Below are 17,832 nucleotides of genomic sequence, written 5' to 3'. Positions count from 1 at the left end.
ATTTTCTGGAAGATTTTTAAACCTTGCTTTTATTATGTGTAGCTACTTGTTTCTTAACAGATATGAGATGCAGTTATTGTTGCCACCTGTTCGCTTTCTCCTCTTTTGACCCGACTATCACCCTTAACCCACATCTCCTTCATTGTTAAAGTTGCCTTTAAGAATTTTCATTTCCTCCTTTGTGGCAAACACTGCTTTCCCCTCAACAAGCTTTAATGATATAAAGCGCTAGTCCTTCACCTGTATCTGGGACAACTCTTCCATCACCTTTCACTTGTACATGGACAGGATACAAGAAAATAACCTTGCCTGATGGGCAATCCCTCTTTATTGCAAGGTTATTGGACTCTATTTAATAATGTTGTGGTCAGTATTCCTCTGAACTTTCTTGTCCCTTCTAAGGTCCAAATATACAGAGTTCTTCTGTATGCTCACTGAGTTGAAATCAAGACTTCATGCAATGTCTTCTATTCTAAATCATTACTTTCCAAGACTCAAGACTCTGAAACTCTTCAAAGTCCCAATCACAACTTTAAAATTTAGTTTCTCAATTAAAAAAAAAATCTCATTGGGATGTAAGATGTACTAATATCGTAGATAGATATCTATCAGTTTCAGAAATTAGAGATTATATTTTCCATATGGCCATCTGGTTCTGTTCCCTTTTCTATCAGATGGGCTGGTAATTTCAATTTAGGATTGTTCTCTCTGGAACAGAGAAGGTTAAAAGGCGCCCTAATAGAGGTTTTCAAGATGATGAGGGGCCTTGATGGAGTAGATCTAGGCTATGGTGCCCCACTAATTGCTTGGAAAGAGGCTTGTTTATTGTAGTAGTGTGAAGGATATTCCTGTATACTGTATGTAACTTAAACAGGGAAATTTACATAAGTGTACCATAGTCATGCTCAGAACTAAGAGGGATCAGTGTAGCATCCTAAAGGCAGTTTCTGCCTGTGAAGTTTTTTTAAAAAAAAAATACAATTTATCTCATTCTTGGTTGAACTAAACCTATGTCTTTTTTTCCACTGTTGCAAATCATTTATGTTGTTTTCTTGCAGAATATATTTGTAGAATTTCAGAACAGCAGGGAAAAAGCCCTCCCCTCTGATGCTTTACGGAATGCTCTAGCTGAAAGCTTTAAAGATGAGCATCGTTTTCAACTAGGTCTAATGGATGATGCGGCAGAATGTTTTGTAAGTATCCTGCTGATTTTGGTGTCTTTATTCACAATCATTAGAAACTTAAAGCACAGAAGGAGGCCATTTAACCCATCATGCTTGTGCTGGCTCTTTGAAAGTGTAGTCATGCTTAGTTCCACTCCCTGCTTTTTGTTCATAACTCTTAACTTGCGCATCCTCAAGTACCTGCCCCAGTTCCCTTTTTAATTATTTACGGAATCAGATGCTGCCACCTTTTTCAGGTAAAATGTGCCAGATCTTGGCAACTCTAAGCAAGAAAAACAAAATTCCACATCTCCCCTCTAGATCTTTAGCCATGATTTTAAATCTGTTATCTCTGGTTATTGATGAACTTGCCAGAGGGAACAACCTTGATGTACTCTATCATGACCCCTCATCATCTGGAAAACCTCTATTAGGCTGCCTTTTAACCTTCTCTGTTCCAGGGAGAACAATCCTAACTGTTCCAGTGTCCCCTTATGCCTGAAGTCCTTCATCCCTGCTAACATCCTGGTAAATCTCCTTTGTACTCTTTATACATCTTCACATTCTTTGTGAAATGTGGTGGCCAGAATTGTCCATAATACTGCAGCTGAGGCCTAACGAGTGATAAAGTTCGAATGTGTTCCTCTAATTATCCACCAAATAATCCACATGCTTTTTTAATCACCTTATCAACTTGCCCTGTCACCTTTAAGGATTTGTGTATATGGACACCAAGGTGTCTCTGTTCATATACACTTTTCAAAATTGTGGTATTTATAGTATATTGTCTCGCCATATTAGTCCTCCAAAAGTGCATCACTTCACAGTTGTCTGCACTGAACTACATGCTTCTGCCTATTTCACTATCCTGTATGTCATCCTGAAGTCTCCAGTTATCCATTAGTATTTATGATGTTTCTTAGTTTTGTATCATCTGCATACTTTATAATTAGGGCCCTACCAAATTCACAGTGAAATTTTACAAATTTCATGGCCACAGCATTGTAAGAATTGTGAATTGCACAATTTCATGTATTTAAATCAAAAATTGCACGGTGTCGCAAAAAACCATGAAATGTTTTTTAAAAAAAGAGAAGGGAGGTTTCTGGTTTCAAATGGCATTTATTACATATTCATAAACTATTGTAAAAAGCTCATTCTTTGCTCACGGAACTCTGGTTGAATGTGAGCGTGGAGCAACCTGCAACTTTCTCTTTTTTTCATGCCCTGTTGCTGCACTGTGAACATGTGTAAACAGTGTTTTCTACCTCTACATGAAGATTTCCCTTTGGGACTTCATGGACTGAATTTTAATCGCGCGCCACGTTCCTTGGCGGTGTGCTTTCAACTCTGCAGCCTTCCGACACTGAAGGGCCGCCAAGGAGCCCCCGCAATAATTTGCATGGGCGCTCATGTAAATAGTGGGGGTGGAGCGGCTGACCCTGATGACGTGTAGGGGTGGCCTCCGCATCTCCGGCGATGGCGTCCGGCGCCATTTTTAAAGGGCTTTAAGCCCTTAGAATTATAATTTTTAAAGGTGCAGCAGTGTTATCTATCTTATTCTTTAATAAAAATTTGTGGATAGCCTTTCCCCAACCCCTCCAATGGTCATTTCGATGCCTGGAATGGCCAACACATGTCTTTTCCCCTACCCGAATTTTACCCCCTAAACTTCTAACATTTGGCCTATAACCCCTTCCACCATCCGCTCCTCCTGCCCTGAAATTATTCCTCTCTTTCCCCCCCCCCCCCCCCCCCCCCTCCCCACCCCCACGAGGTTCGCGCCGCGGAGCTCCCGGCACGTGGAGCATGAATGGCGGCCGTAAATCGGCGTGGGACGGCTGCCGTCTGCAGTTAAGTACATTTACACCTTATTAACATTCATTTGCATATGGAGGTGAAGGGCCCGCTCTTCAATAATATGCAGGGGTGTGGGGGGGGGTGGCCTTACGGATGTCGTGGATTGAGGCAGGCCTCTCCCTGCTGAATTTTTCCGGCCCCCACGCTGTGACTTGTTGCGTCGACGGCCAGTAAAATTCAGCCCAGTCGGCCCAACTTTTTCTCCTGACTAACCTCTTGCACTTTATAGGTTTATAAAATGTTTTAGGGTTCAATTCAATGTCGTAGTGTCATTTATGGCGTAGAAGGAGGCCATTCAGCCCATCGGGTCCATACCAGCAATTTGTGTACTCTTTACCGTGTTAACGTTTTCAGTTCCCTCCTACACTTTCCATAATTTTCCTGGTTATTAACTGAATCTTGCTCCTGACATTTATCATAAGCCTCCTTTTTCTGTTTTATTTTTCATCTTTTATTTCCTTTGAAATCCAGGGCACATTAACTTTGTACATGTGCTGGGTTTGTGCTTGAATGCCTTCCATTGCTTCATTACACCTTTACCCTGCAATCGCATTTTCCAACAACTCCTCTTAAATCATTGAAATTAGCTCTTCCCCAGTTGAGCATTTTTACTTTCAATGTTTTCTAGTCTCTTTCCATATTACTCTATACTGAATTATGTTGTGATCAGTGTTAGCTGAATGATCTCCACTTGCCCAACTTCGTTCTCCAGAATCAGATAAACACTGCTTTCTTCTTTGTTAGACCGGAGACATACTGATTGGGAAAGTTCTCCTGTACACATCAGAAGTTCTTCTCCTTTCCTACTCTTAGCACTATATTTTCTCCAGTCTATTCTAAGGTAATTAAAGTTTCTTCATATTACTACTCTCTTGTTGCATGCCGTTGAAATTTACTAACAGTTTTCATCATCTATCATTTCCTGATTGTTTGGAACTCTTAAAAGAAAACCCAACTATGTAATAGCTTCCTTTCTGCTGCGAACTCTATTCAAATAGAATCAGTCCTAGAATCATCTCGTATATCCTTTCTGTTGAGGACTGTAACATCATCCTTAATTAATTCTGTCCACACACCCACCTCTTTCTCCTCCTTTATCACTCCTGAATACTTAGTAACTAGGAATATTAACTCATTCTTGGCCTTGTTAGCCAAATCTCTGTTAATGCAACCAAGTCATAACCCCATGTGGCAACGTATGCCTGCAGCGTACCAACTTTATTAGTGACATTATGGATGTTGATATGCCTACAATTGAATACTTCCTTCATCACTTTTTTTTGTTACTTTCCTCCATCTGCTTCCTCCAATTTTTGGGGGATATTTCTAACTTTACCGCTGTTTATATCTCTCCTCCAATCTCATTTTGCTCCTTTCTGCTACTTTCTGATTTCTCGCTCCCTGCCAAATGAGTTTAAACCCTCCCCAATAGTGCTAGTTAACCTCTCAGGGAGAACTTTGGTCCCAGCTCTGTTCAGATCCCGTCCATCTTGGACAGGTGCTTCTTCCCTCCGACCAGCTCTGAATGCCTCAAGAATCTGAATCTCTCCCTCTTGCACCACTTTTCCAGCCACACATTTGCCTGCACTATCATCCTGTTTCTGTACTCACAAGCAGGTGGCACTAGGAATAATCCTGAGAGTGCTAACATTTGTGGTCCTTTTTTTATTCATGAAACTGTTCCTGAAGGACCTCAACCAAGTCATTAATTCCAACATGGACCACAACTCTTGGCTGTTCCTCTTCACCTTGCAGAATATCATGCATCTGCTCAGTGATATCCTTTACCCTGATACCATTCGGTGTTCATGTTTGTGGTTGCAGAAATGCCTGTCTATTCCCCTAAATGTTGTATCCCCTATGACTGCTGCATTTACACTTTTTCTGTGTGCAGTCAAATCTCCAAGGAGACTTCATCCTCCCAATATTTAAAACTGAAAACAAGTTAGTGAGTGCCAGTGGCTTAGGGAATTCCTTCTTCCTCCTACCTTATCTGGTCACCCACTCCCTCACCACCTGCACCTTGTATGGCAGCATGGTGACCACCACCTGGAATGTACAGTCCAAGACACTGACACCCGGATGCATTGGGTGCTACCTGCCGCTCCCAAAGCCCTGAAACTCAACTTGAGCTCTTAACGACTGATGGCACTTCTTGCACAAATCTTGTTCAGTGACTCTCAGTTTAGGTTCCGCCAGCGCCATTTAGCTCCGAACCTCATTACAGCCTTGGTCCAGACATGAACAAGAGATGAGATGAGAGTGACTGCCCTTGACCGAGCATGGCATCAAGGAGCAAAACTGGAGTCAATGGGAATCGGATGGGGGGGATGGTGGTGCGGAAACTCTCCATTAGTTGGAGTCATACCTAGCGTAAAGGAAGATGGCTGTGGTTGTTGGAGGTCAATCATCTGAGCTCCAGGCCATCATTGCAGGAGTTCCTCAGGGTAGTGTCCTAGGCCCAACCATCTTCAGCTGCTTCATCAATGACCTTCCTTCAATCATAAGGTCAGAAATGGGGATGTTCACTGATGATTGTACGAAGTTCACCATTTGTGACGACTCAGGTATTGAAGCAGTCAGTGTCCAGATGCAGCAAGACCTGGACAACATCCAGTGGCAATGTAATATTTGCACCACACAATATCCAGGCAATGACCATCTCCAACAAGAGAGAATCTAATGATCTTCCCTTGACATTCAATGGCATTAGGATTGCTGAATTCCCCACTATCAACTTCCTGGGGTGGGGTGGGGGTTACCATTGACCAGAAACTGACCTGGAGTAGCCATATAAATACCGTGGCTACAAGAGCAGGTCAGAGGCTAGGAATCCTGAGGTGAGTAACTCACCTGACTCCCCATAGCCTGTCCACCATGTACAAAGCACAAGTCGGGAGTATGATGGAATACTCTCCACTTGTCTGTATGGCTCTAACAACACTCAAGAAGCTCGATACCATCCAGGACAAAGCAGCCCGCTTGATTGGCACCCCATCCACCAACCCTCCCTCAATCACCGATGCACTGTAGCAGTATTGTGTACCATCTACAAGATGCACTGCAGCAACGCACCAAGACTCCTTAGACAGCACCTTCCAAACCTGTGACTTGTACCACCTGAAAGGGCAAAGGTAACAGATGCATGGGAACACCACCACCTGCAAGTTCCCCTCCAAGCCCCACACCATCCTGACTTGGAACTATATCGCCGTACCTTCACTGTCGCTAGGTTAAGCTCCTGGAACTCCCTTCCTAACAGCACTGTGGGCGTACCTACCCCACATGGACTGCAGCAGTTTAAGAAGGGAGCTCACCACCACTTCCAGGTGCAATTAGGAATGGGTGATAAATGCTGGCCGAGCCAGCAACACCCACATCCCATGAACGAATAATTAAAAACAAGAAATTGCAAGGAGCGCTCTCATCCGTAGGAGGAATATGAAGTATGGCATACGCAGAAGCAACATTCAAGGCAAAGCAGCAGGCCAAATCAAGATTTATGGGTATAATGGACATAGGTAGGCCTGCAGTCAAAAGGAATAAAGATTAAAGTAAACTCAAAGGTTGCATGTAAGAAGGTTAATTGAAAGGGGACAAATTGAAGAAACAAATATATGGTCACATGTATAAAGCAAAAAGGGGTGAACATGAAGAGTTAGATCTAAAAGGCAACAGAAAATAGCAATAACGTGGAAGTCACAATGTATATTTACTGTAGAATGTTTATAAGTAGCTTGGCTAAAAGATGATACTTGTCTACTGATCAATCAGTATGCTTAAATAAACTATTATAGCATTGGAGAGGAAGTACAGGATGGACAAGGACAAACATAAGTGAGGGGATTATTGAGGCCAAATGGAAATGATTAGACTCAATAAGGGAGTCACTAGAGGTCAGTTGGTGGTCTAAGCCATCACTAGAAAATTGGCACAGCTACCAAGAATCAGACTATTTGGGGATGGGTCGTGGGGGAGAGGAGCTTCAGTGAAATGAGGGAACAACTGAAGATAATAGGTGGCTGGCTGTAGCATGCAAGCACTGCTCCCTTTCTGGTTCCAGCTAATTTGTGGATTAAGTTCATCCTAGTCTTCAACTTTGCAGTTTTTGTCAGATATTACTTGTTTGTATGACTATGATCCAGAGCCATTCGAAGATCATTTGGGAGGTCATTCTATTTACCAATATATGTTGGCATGTGGAAGTTATAAACACAAAATCCTATTCAAATGTAGGATGGATTTTTAAAATGTTCAAAAGTAAGCATGCATGTTACTAGGATGGATGGTAAAATTTTCTTTTGGTGGTTTCTAAATAGAATATAATTGAGAACTAGGCTGAACGTAGGTTTAGAGGGGAAGTGAAAAAACAAATAGAAGCAAAGAGACAGTATGCAAAGAGACTTGTGGCTAATATAAAAGGGAATCTAAAAGTTTTCTATAGGCATATAAATAGTAATGTAAAAATGAGGATTGGGGCCAGTTAGGGACCTAAAAGGATTTGCGCATGGAGGCGGGGGGCATACCTGAGGTACTAAGTGAGTACGTTGCATCTGTCTTTGCCAAGGAAGAAGATGCTGCCCAAGTCATGGTGAAAGAGGAGGTAGTTGAGATGCTGGATGGGCTAAAATTGATAGAGGGGTGAGATTGGCTGGCTGTACTTAAAGTTGATAAGTCACCAAGACTGAATGAGATGCATCCAAAGATACTGAGGGAAGTAAGGGTGAAAATTGCAGCCATAATTGTCCAGTCCTCCATAGATCAGGGGTGGTGCCAGAGGACTGAAGAATTGCAAATGTTATGCTTGTTCAGAAAAAGGTATAAGGACAAGCTCAGCAACTACAGGTCTGTCAATTAAACCACGGTGGTGGGAAAGCTTTTAGAAATGGTAATTTGGGACAAAATAAACATTAACATATTGTTTGCCTTTGCTCCATGACCTTTTGGTCAGCTATGTGGCCTTGTCCAATCTACACCTCCTCCTTTGTTACCTCTTGCCCCACCCCCACCTCACTTGCTTATAACCTGTGACATTTCTAATATTTGTCAGTTCTGAAGAAGGGTCACTGACCCGAAACGTTAACTCTGCTTCTCTTTCCACAGATGCTGCCAGACCTGCTGAGTGGCTCCAGCATTTCTTGTTTTTATTTCAGATTTCCAGCATCAGCAGTATTTTGCTTTTATTTCAGTCATTTGGATAAATGTGGATCAATTAAGGAAAGCCAGCATGGATTTTTAAGGGCACATCATGTTTAACCAACTTGATTGAGTTTCTTTGTGAGGTAACAGAGGGTTGATGAGGGTAATGTGGTTGATGTGGTAGACAGACTTCCAAAAGGAATTTGATAAAGTGCCACATAACAGGCTTGTCAGCAAAGTTAGAGTCCATGGAATAAAAGGGACAGTAGCAGCATGGATATGAAAATGGCTGAGTGACAGGAAACAGTAGTGGTGAGCTTGGACTGGAGGAAGGTGGTTCCCCAGGGATCGGTGTTGGGACATCTGCTTTTCTTGATCTGTATTAATGACCTAGATTTGGGTGTGCAGGGCAGAATTTCAAAATTTGTGGAGGATACAATACTTGGAAGTATTGTGAACTGTGAGGAAGGTAATGAAAAATTTCAAGAGGACATAGACAGGCTGGTGGAATGGGTGGATGATTGGCAAATGAAATTTACTGTAGAAAAGTATGAAGTGATGTATTTTGCTAGGAAGAACAAAGTGACAATTATAAATTAAAGGGTACAATTCTATAAGGGGTGCAGGAGCAGAGGGACCTGGGGGTATATGTGCACAAATCATTGAAGGTTGCAGGGCAGATTGAGAAAGTGATTAATAAAGCAGATGGGATCCTGGGCTTTATAAATAGGGGCATAGAGTACAAAAACAAGGAAGTTTTAATCAACCGGTATAAAACACTGGTTCAGCCTTAACTGGAGTATTGTGCCCAGTTCTGAGCACCACACTTTTGGGAGGATGTTACTGCATTCGAGAGAGTGCAGTAAAGATTCATGAGAATGATTCCAGGATGAGGAAGTTCAGTTACGTGGATAGGTTGGAGAAGCTGGGTCTGTTCCCCTTGGAGAAGAAAAGGGTAAGAGTAGATTTGATCGAGATGTTCAAAATCATGAGGGATCAGGACAGAGGAGATGGGGAGAAACCTCCCATTGGCTGAAGGATCCAGAACCAGAGGACACCACTTTGGTGATTGGCATAAGAACCAGAGGTGACATGAGGAAAAACTTGATGTAGCGAGTGGTTCTGGTATGCACTACCTGAGAGTATGGTGAGGCAGATTCAATTGAGTCCTTCAAAAGAGAATTGGATAATTATCTGAAGAGACAAAATTTGAAGGACTACAGGGAAAATGGAGGGGAGTGGGACTAGGTGAAATGCTCTTGCATAGAGCTGGCATGGACACAGCGGGCCAAATGACCTCCTTTGCTTTAACTGTTCTATGATTGTATGAATCGGTATAACTGAATTTTCTCTTTAGGTGAGAAAAGTTGCGTGCAAGTGCCAAGAATTTGTGTTCAGATAGAGTTTAAAATATTTCATTTGACTTCTTCCTGCCTTGATTAGCTTTTAATAGCTATTTTTACTTCTTTGTTTTAGTTGCTGGTCCTAAGAAAAGTCCTGAACATGCTTTAAGAATTTCTTTTTCAATTGCATATGAAAATGTTTTTTTTTTAAATCCCAACAAAGAATTGGCCAGCTTTGAGTAAAGTTTGGCAATGTTATTGAATATTAACCAGGCTGGCCATGGATGCTTCAAGACCTTGCCATCAAGCTCTTTGCTCTGTTAGCTGTTGCAGTTCTTTTTAAGTTTCCTGTGCAGTCTCAACCTTGGTCTTCTCTTTGTGTTTTCTTGGCCATTTCATCAGCTTCTAAGGCTATATAAAACCAGCTCATGTCATTCATCAGGAGCATTGGTTGTTAACTGATAGTCATTATCCTCCATGTATCGCAGATTCCAAGAGCATCCAACCACTAGGTTTGTGCTTCTATCTTGGCACCAAATAAAAGTCGTCTTCTTTGGCCTCCTTATCTCGAGAGACAATGGGTAAGCGCCTGGAGGTGGTCAGTGGTGTGTGGAGCAGCGCCTGGAGTGGCTATAAAGACCAATTCTAGAGTGACAGGCTCTTCCACAGGTGCTGCAGAAAAATTTGTTTGTCGGGGCTGTTACACAGTTGGCTCTCACGTTGCACTTTTGTCTTTTTTCCTGCTAACTGCTAAGTCTCTTTGACTCGCCACACTTTAGCCCCGCCTTTATGGCTGCCCGCCAGCTCTGGCGCACGCTGGCAACTGACTCCCACGACTTGTGATCAATGTCACAGGACTTCATGTCGCGTTTGCAGACGTCTTTAAAGTGGAGACATGGACGGCTGGTGGGTCTGATACCAGTGGCGAGCTCGCTGTACAATGTGCCTTTGGGGATCCTGCCATCTTCCATGCGGCTCACATGGCCAAGCCATCTCAAGCGCCGCTGACTCAGTAGTGTGTATAAGCTGGGGATGTTGGCCGCCTCGAGGACTTCTGTGTTGGAGATACGGTCCTGCCACCTGATGCCAAGTATTCTCCGGAGGCAGCGAAGATGGAATGAATTGAGACGTCGCTCTTGGCTGACCTACATTGTCCAGGCCTCGCTGCCATAGAGCAAGGTACTGAGGACACAGGCTTGATACACTCGGACTTTTGTGTTCCGTGTCAGTGCGCCATTTTCCCACACTCACGGCCAGTCTGGACATAGCAGTGGAAGCCTTTCCCATGCGCTTGTTGATTTCTGCATCTAGAGACAGGTTACTGGTGATAGTTGAGCCTAGGTAGGTGAACTCTTGAACCACTTCCAGAGCGTGGTCGCCAGTATTGATGGATGGAGCATTTCTGACGTCCTGCCCCATGATGTTCGTTTTCTTGAGGCTGATGGTTAGGCCAAATTCATTGCAGGCAGCTGCAAACCTGTCGATGAGACTCTGCAGACACTCTTCAGTGTGAGATGTTAAAGCAGCATCGTCAGCAAAGAGGAGTTCCCTGATGAGGACTTTCCGTACTTTGGACTTGGCTCTTAGATGGGCACGGTTGAACAACCTGCCCCCTGATCTTGTGTGGAGGAAAATTCCTTCTTCAGAAGACTTGAACACATGTGAAAGCAGCAGGGAGAAGAAAATCCCAAAAAGTGTGGGTGCGAGAACACAGCCCTGTTTCACGCCACTCAGGATAGGAAAGGGGTCTGATGAGGTGCCGCCATGTTGAATTGTGCCTTTCATATTGTCATGGAATGAGGTGATGATACTTAGTAGCTTTGGTGGGCATCCAATCTTTTCTTGTAGTCTGAAGAGACCACGTCTGCTGACGAGGTCAAAGGCTTTGGTGAGATCAATGAAAGCAATGTAGAGGGGCATCTGTTGTTCGCGGCATTTCTCCTGTATCTGACGAAGGGAGAACAGCATGTCAATGGCCGATCTCTCTGCACGAAAGCCACACTGTGCCTCAGGGTAGACGCGCTTGGCCAGCTTCTGGAGCCTGTTCAGAGCGACTCGAGCAAAGACTTTCCCCACTATGTTGAGCAGGGAGATTCCACGGTAGTTGTTGCAGTCACCGCGGTCACCTTTGTTTTTATAGAGGGTGATGATATTGGCATCGCGCATGTCCTGAGGTACTGCTCCCTCATCCCAGCACAGGCATAGCAGTTCATGTAGTGCTGAGAGTATAGCAGGCTTTGCACTCTTGATTATTTCAGGGGTAATGCTGTCCTTCCCAGGGACTTTTCCGCTGGCTAGAGAATCAATGGCATCACTGAGTTCCGATTTTGTTGGCTGTGTCCAGCTCATCCATGAGTGGTAGAGGCTGGGCTGCATTGAGGGCAGTCTCAGTGACAACATTCTCCCTGGAGTACAGTTCTAGGTAGTGCTCAACCCAGCGGTCCATTTGTTTGCGTTGGTCAGTGATTATGTCCCCTGATTTAGATTTGAGGGGGGCCGATCTTCTTGATGGTTGGCCCAAGAGCTCTCTTAATGCCATCATACATTCCTCTAATGTTTCTGGTGTCTGAGGCCAGCTGAATATGACTGCATAGGTGTTGCCAGTAGACCAAATAAAAGTATTTCATAGATATTAACAGTGCAGAAGGAGACCATTGTCTCTGCTGTCCAAAAGAGCTATCCAACCTAATCCTACTTTCCAGCTCTTGGTCCATAGCCTTGTAGTTTATGGCACTTCAAGTACATATCCGTCTGCCTTTTAAATACAATTCCAGAAAGCCAGTTGGTGAAGGATAGAACTGAAGTCATTCGTTATACACTTTTATATTTACTTAGAGTTACACATTACAAGCATACCCTCTTAATCCAATCACTACATTTTCAGTAATAAAAACAAGAGAAGCAGAGTTAACGTTTCGGGTCAGTGACCCTTCTCTTTCCACAGATGCTGCCAGACCTGCTGAGTGGTTCCAGCATTTCTTGTTTTTATTTCAGATTTCCAGCATCCGCAGTATTTTGCTTTTACACCACTACATTTTCAGTCTGTGTCTATTTATAGGGATTCAAGTGAAACACCAGTTAATGCCCACCACCTGCATATAATTAAACACAATTAATATACAATTAACATACACCACCCTTTCAGACAGTGAGTTCCATACCCCATTATCCTCTGGGTGAAGGTTTCTCCTTAACTCCCATCTAGTCCTTCTACCAATTACTTTAAATCTATGGCTCTTGGTTATTGACCTCTCTGCTAAGGGAATTAGATCCATTCTGTCTAGGTCCCTCATTATTTTATACATCTCAATTAAAATCTCCTCTCAGTCTCCTCTGTTACAAAGACAACAACCCCAGCCAATCTTTCCTCAAGACTAAAATTTTTGAGTCCTGGCAACATCTTTGTAAATTTCCTCAGTACCCTCTCTTGTGCAATCACATCCTTCCTGTAATGCAATGACTAGAGTTGTTTGCAGTACTCTAGCTTTGGCTGAACTAGTGTTTTATATAGTTCTAGCATAACCTCCCTGCTGTTGTATTCTATGCCTTGATTAATAAAGCAAAGTGTCTTATATGCTGCCTTAACCACCTTATCTACCTGTCCTGCAATTTTCAGGGATCCAAGGTCCAGTCTGTTCCTCTACACTGCTCAGTATCCTCCCATTTATTGTGTATTTCCGTGCCTTATTTGTCCTTTCTGAATGCATTGCCTCCCTTCTCTGGATTGAATTCCATTTGCCACTTTTCTGCCAACCTGACTTGTCCATTGATATCTTCATGCAGTCTACAGCTTTCTTGCTCACTGTCAACCACACAGTTTCCTCTTGCACTCTCCTTTTCAGATTTCATGCATTTCTTCTTTAGTATGGTTTCCGTCGTCCGTAAAATACTTTCAACTAGAACAGCATATTTTGTAAACTCTGTATGTAGCTTCTGTGGTGTATATAATCTCTCACCACTTCTACCTCCATACCATCAATATATAAAATGTTTATTTTTCAGTCTTCATGCTTCTGTCTTGTTCCTTATTGAGCTGAGAGTAGGGAATGTCTATCCTTCATCACTCAGTTCTTTAAATATTATTATGACAAGAACTAAGAATCCAATAATAAGGATGACATAACCCACTTTTTCCCAGGTCATAGCATATTCTTTGACCTTCAATCTTTCAGCCTTTGGCACCTTTGCATTTACTTGGCATGACTGTATTGAATGAGATGAGTGATATATCCCTGATCACTTCTGTCTCCTTAAAACCATTATTTTCTTTGAGCACTAATTTATCTTTCTGCATTATGCATTTCTTTGAGCAGTCTGCTGTTTCAGGCAACATCACCCCACATGATTAAATATTACGCGACATATCTGTACAGACTTTGAGGATGGAAATATAAATGTGCCTGTGCATGCAGACGGGTCCAAACAAAAACGGAAAACAAGAACTGGTTCAACCAAATATCATCTGTCTGATTGGAAAGGTTAAGGAAACAGTGGTACAGATGGTGTAATATGGACAAGAACAGAAGATTTGTCATACAATAATCGCTGAAGATGAAACATGACTGAGAATGGCCTTGAGTTGAGGAAAATAGCAAAAATGAATAAAATGAACAGAATGGGAACGGTTTTGAAGTTAACTTTGGAAAAATAAAGTCAAAGGAAGAGCAAGGCTGAAACAAAACTAATTATCTGTCAAGGAAGTGTCTTGCAGGAATTAGTTCTAAAAATCATCAAACAGAAATATGCTATTCAGATAATCCAGATTTTGCTGTAATAATAAGGGGCAAACTGTCAGTATTCACTGTCATTACTTGTCTGAAACTGCCAACAGCTTCTGGAGTTGGCATGTGCACAGCTAATGCAGAAATCCAGAAGTTGGTGTCATTGATTCTATGCTTCTCTATAGCGTATCCTGTTGGAGTTCTCCTCGGCCCACCCACCACCAATTAGAAATCAAAGAACCAATGAGAACTTGGTCTTTTACACTACTAGTCGTGCTATATAAACCCTTGGAAAAGTCACATCTTGTTGAATGAAGTGTAACTGGGTTTTTGAACAGTGTATTACGTTCATAATTGCTGTTGAAAAATCTTTCTGGACTCGAAAAACTAATTGAGTTTATGGAATGTCAATTTTCCCTGGTTTTTTTTATTCATTCATGGGATGTGGGCGTCGCTGGCTCGGCCAACATTTATTGCCCAACCCTAATTGCCCTTGAAAAGGTGATGGTGCTACCTTCTTGAACCACTGCAGTCCTTGGGGTGTGGGTATACCCACAGTGCTGTTAGGAAGGGAGTTCCAGGATTTTGACCCAGCAACAGTGAAGGAACGGTGATATAGTTCCAAGTCAGGATGGTGTGTGGCTTGGAGGGGAACTTGCAGGTGGTGGTGTTCCCATGCATCTGCTGCCCTTGTCCTTCTTGGTGGTAGAGGTCGTGGGTTTGGAAGCTGTCTAAGGATTCTGGTGAGTTGCTGCAGTTCATCTTGTAGATGGTACACATTGGTGAAGGGAGTGAATGTTGAAGGTGGTGGATGGGGTGTGAATCAAGTGGGCCGCTTTGTCTTGGATGGTGTCGAGCTGCTTGAGTGTTGTTGAGGCTGCACCTATCTGGGCAAGTGGAGAGTATTCCATCATACTACTGACTTGGACAGGCATTGGGGAGACAAGAGGTGAGTTACTCACCACAGAATTCCCAGCCTCTGACCTGCTCTTGTAGCCACAGCATTTATGTGGCTGGTCCAGTTCAGTTTCTGGTCAGTGGTAACCCCCAGGATGTTGTTAGTGGGAGATTCAGCGATGTAATGCTATTGAACATCATGGGGAGATGGTTAGATTCTCTCTAGTTTGAGATGGTCATTGCCTGGCACTTGTGTGGTTCGAATGTTACTTACCAGTTATCAGCCCAAGCCTGGATGTTGTCCAGGTCTTGCTGCATGTGGACATGGGCTGCTTCAGTATCTGAGGAGTTGCGAATGTTGCTGAACATTGTGCAATCATCAGAGACATCCCCACTTCTGACGTTATGATGGAGGGAAGATCATTGATGAAGCAGCTGAAGATGGTTTGTCCTAGGACACTACCCTGAGAAATTGTTGCCATGATGTCCTGGGAGTGAGATGATTGACCTCCAACAACCACAGCCATCTTCCTTTGTGCTAGTTATGGACAAATTCCACCTTTCTTTCCCTATATACTTGATATTTCAGCTTCTATTTAAACCCATGTGTATGTCCCAGTCATTTGTTTTGCACTCTGTAAAATTTAAAGTGAGGGATAATGAGTGCATTTTACTTCCTGGTTTGCTGTCTGAGTATACTTCAGTTTGATTGGCTGCTTACTTTGTTTGATGACATCAGTTGCTGGATGCCTAGAAATCCTGTAACTTGGCACCAGATTCAAACTAACATTAGGAAAGGGGAAATCCACACCACAGAGATTGTTAAACCTTTGTGGGCAGCTTTCTTCAAGGTCAGTGCAAGAACTGTTGCTTTGCTGCTATTCGTGAAATACAGGCCAATGGTTTGTTCTTCATCTTCAACCTAATAGGGAAAATGCTCAGCCTGATATTAGTAGTAGGAAAAATGCTAAAATGTGTTATAAAGAATGTGATAACTGGACTCTTAGAAAATAATGTTAGGATTGGACAGAGTCTGTTGTCTTTGTTGCATCTTTCTGCAAATTTTGTCTTTTCTGGCACTCTTGCATCATTGCATTAGATTTACTAGAACATCTTTTGGTTTGCTGATTTTGTCCAGGCTAAACTGGAAAACATCCAGATTGGCTGCCACCCATCCTAAATTGGGATCTCTCTGTTCCTGCTGTTTGTCTTAAACTCTTAGTTCATGTAATCTTAAACTTTGTCAGGAAGTCTGCACTTTACATTGTATTGGGCTCAACTGGCATAGTTGGTGATATTTAGGCAATAGTTACTACTTAATCCTATTTAATTTTCCAATAAAATTGCATGCATTTCAGGCTGGATTATCTGTTGAAGGTAATTTCCTTGGGCATTTTTGAAACAACTATCCATTGCCACATATGTTAAATTGTCATGTGAAGCAACAACATGCTTCTCAAATTCTAGAAGCATTAATTCTGTTATGCAGGAAGGAGGACCAGAAGGAACTGAAGAATTCCAGGGCACTAATCTATTATTATTGTACTGCTGAATCAGATGCTGTAGAAAAGTTGATGTAGAGTTAACCAGATCTTCATGTTGACATAGCTGATTAGAAATCACTGAACTTCGTTGCATTTATTTGTGAAGCACCTTGGGGTGTTGTTTTTATATGTTAAAAGGCACTATATAAATGCAAATAGTGTCCATAGCCAAATCTGCAATAATTTTTACTAGTGATTTCTGTTGAATCTTTTTATTTCTCTTAGATTAACATATGAAAGAGAGAGCCCTGAGCCAAACATTATGCAAGGCAACATCTGTCTTTGCTCTTAATGTAAAGGCAAATGCTGATGCTTGGCACAGATTTGTATCTGACTTCAAATGGTTCGGTTATTAGTGCATGTCTTAATGGGACCTTTTATTTTATTCCACTCGTGTTGTTTTGAGCGACGGATATGTGAATTTGACTAGATATCTCTTTTCTTATTTTTCTACTAGTTTTAATTGTTGTCCAAAGTAATCTATCGATCTTGAAGGGGTAATTTTTTGTTTTTCAGTGAATCTGGTGTTCAGTCATAATGAGGATTCTCTGCTGCAAGTGCTAAAGACAAGAATTTGCCCTAACTAAATTGGGCTGGACTTTTAATCGTGCCTGTGATTCTGATGCTAGTATTACAAGAATTCACTTTATTTTTCTTTTAGGAGAATATTTTGGAGAGAATTCACTTGCACATAGTCTCAGACACTGAAATGGATACATGCACTGTTAGATCTTGCATCACCCACCAAAAATTTGCCATGACACTTTATGAGCAGGTAAGATGCGCAACTGTTTTTGTGCAGAATAAATATCATATATCTAAATACATGATTTAGTTGTAGACTGATGAAATAGTGATTGCTTAACTTTATGATAGCACATGCTGGATGAAGGCTTGTGGAGCAGAAAATTGTAAATGGAAAAGCTTTTCCTTTGGTGAGCTGTGGTTATTGTACTGAAATAGCATTGTTTTTTTTTAGATATTTAGCATTCACCACTTTCCTTTGTATCACCGGAATGTATTGATGGTTTTAGGGCAAAATAATTTTTTTGGAATTAAAATAACCATGTATTATGCATACTCAAAAGAAAAATTGGTCACAGGTCCCTTTCATTTCTGATTCAGGGTCAGTACTTCATACGTGGAAACCTCACTCCAGGACTGC

The 17,832-nt window shown here is 42.2% G+C and overlaps 1 protein-coding gene across 2 annotated transcripts in view; it reads left to right on the top strand.

The window, feature by feature from the left end:
* The window catches only part of LOC137373851 (inactive ubiquitin carboxyl-terminal hydrolase 53-like), a 116,374-nt gene that overhangs the window by 15,468 nt on the left and 83,074 nt on the right, over positions 1 to 17,832 (top strand). For both annotated transcript variants that reach the window (XM_068039323.1, XM_068039312.1), the window contains exons 3-4: positions 1,059 to 1,193; positions 17,329 to 17,442. In XM_068039323.1, coding sequence (XP_067895424.1) covers positions 1,059 to 1,193; positions 17,329 to 17,442 — 249 coding nt within the window. The remainder of the gene's footprint in view (positions 1 to 1,058; positions 1,194 to 17,328; positions 17,443 to 17,832) is intronic.

Source organism: Heterodontus francisci, chromosome 1 (genome assembly GCF_036365525.1).
Source record: "Heterodontus francisci isolate sHetFra1 chromosome 1, sHetFra1.hap1, whole genome shotgun sequence".
NCBI lineage: Eukaryota > Metazoa > Chordata > Chondrichthyes > Heterodontiformes > Heterodontidae > Heterodontus > Heterodontus francisci.
The sequence above is the reverse complement of the archived record's forward strand: the minus strand, read 5'-3'. Positions and strand labels throughout refer to the sequence as shown.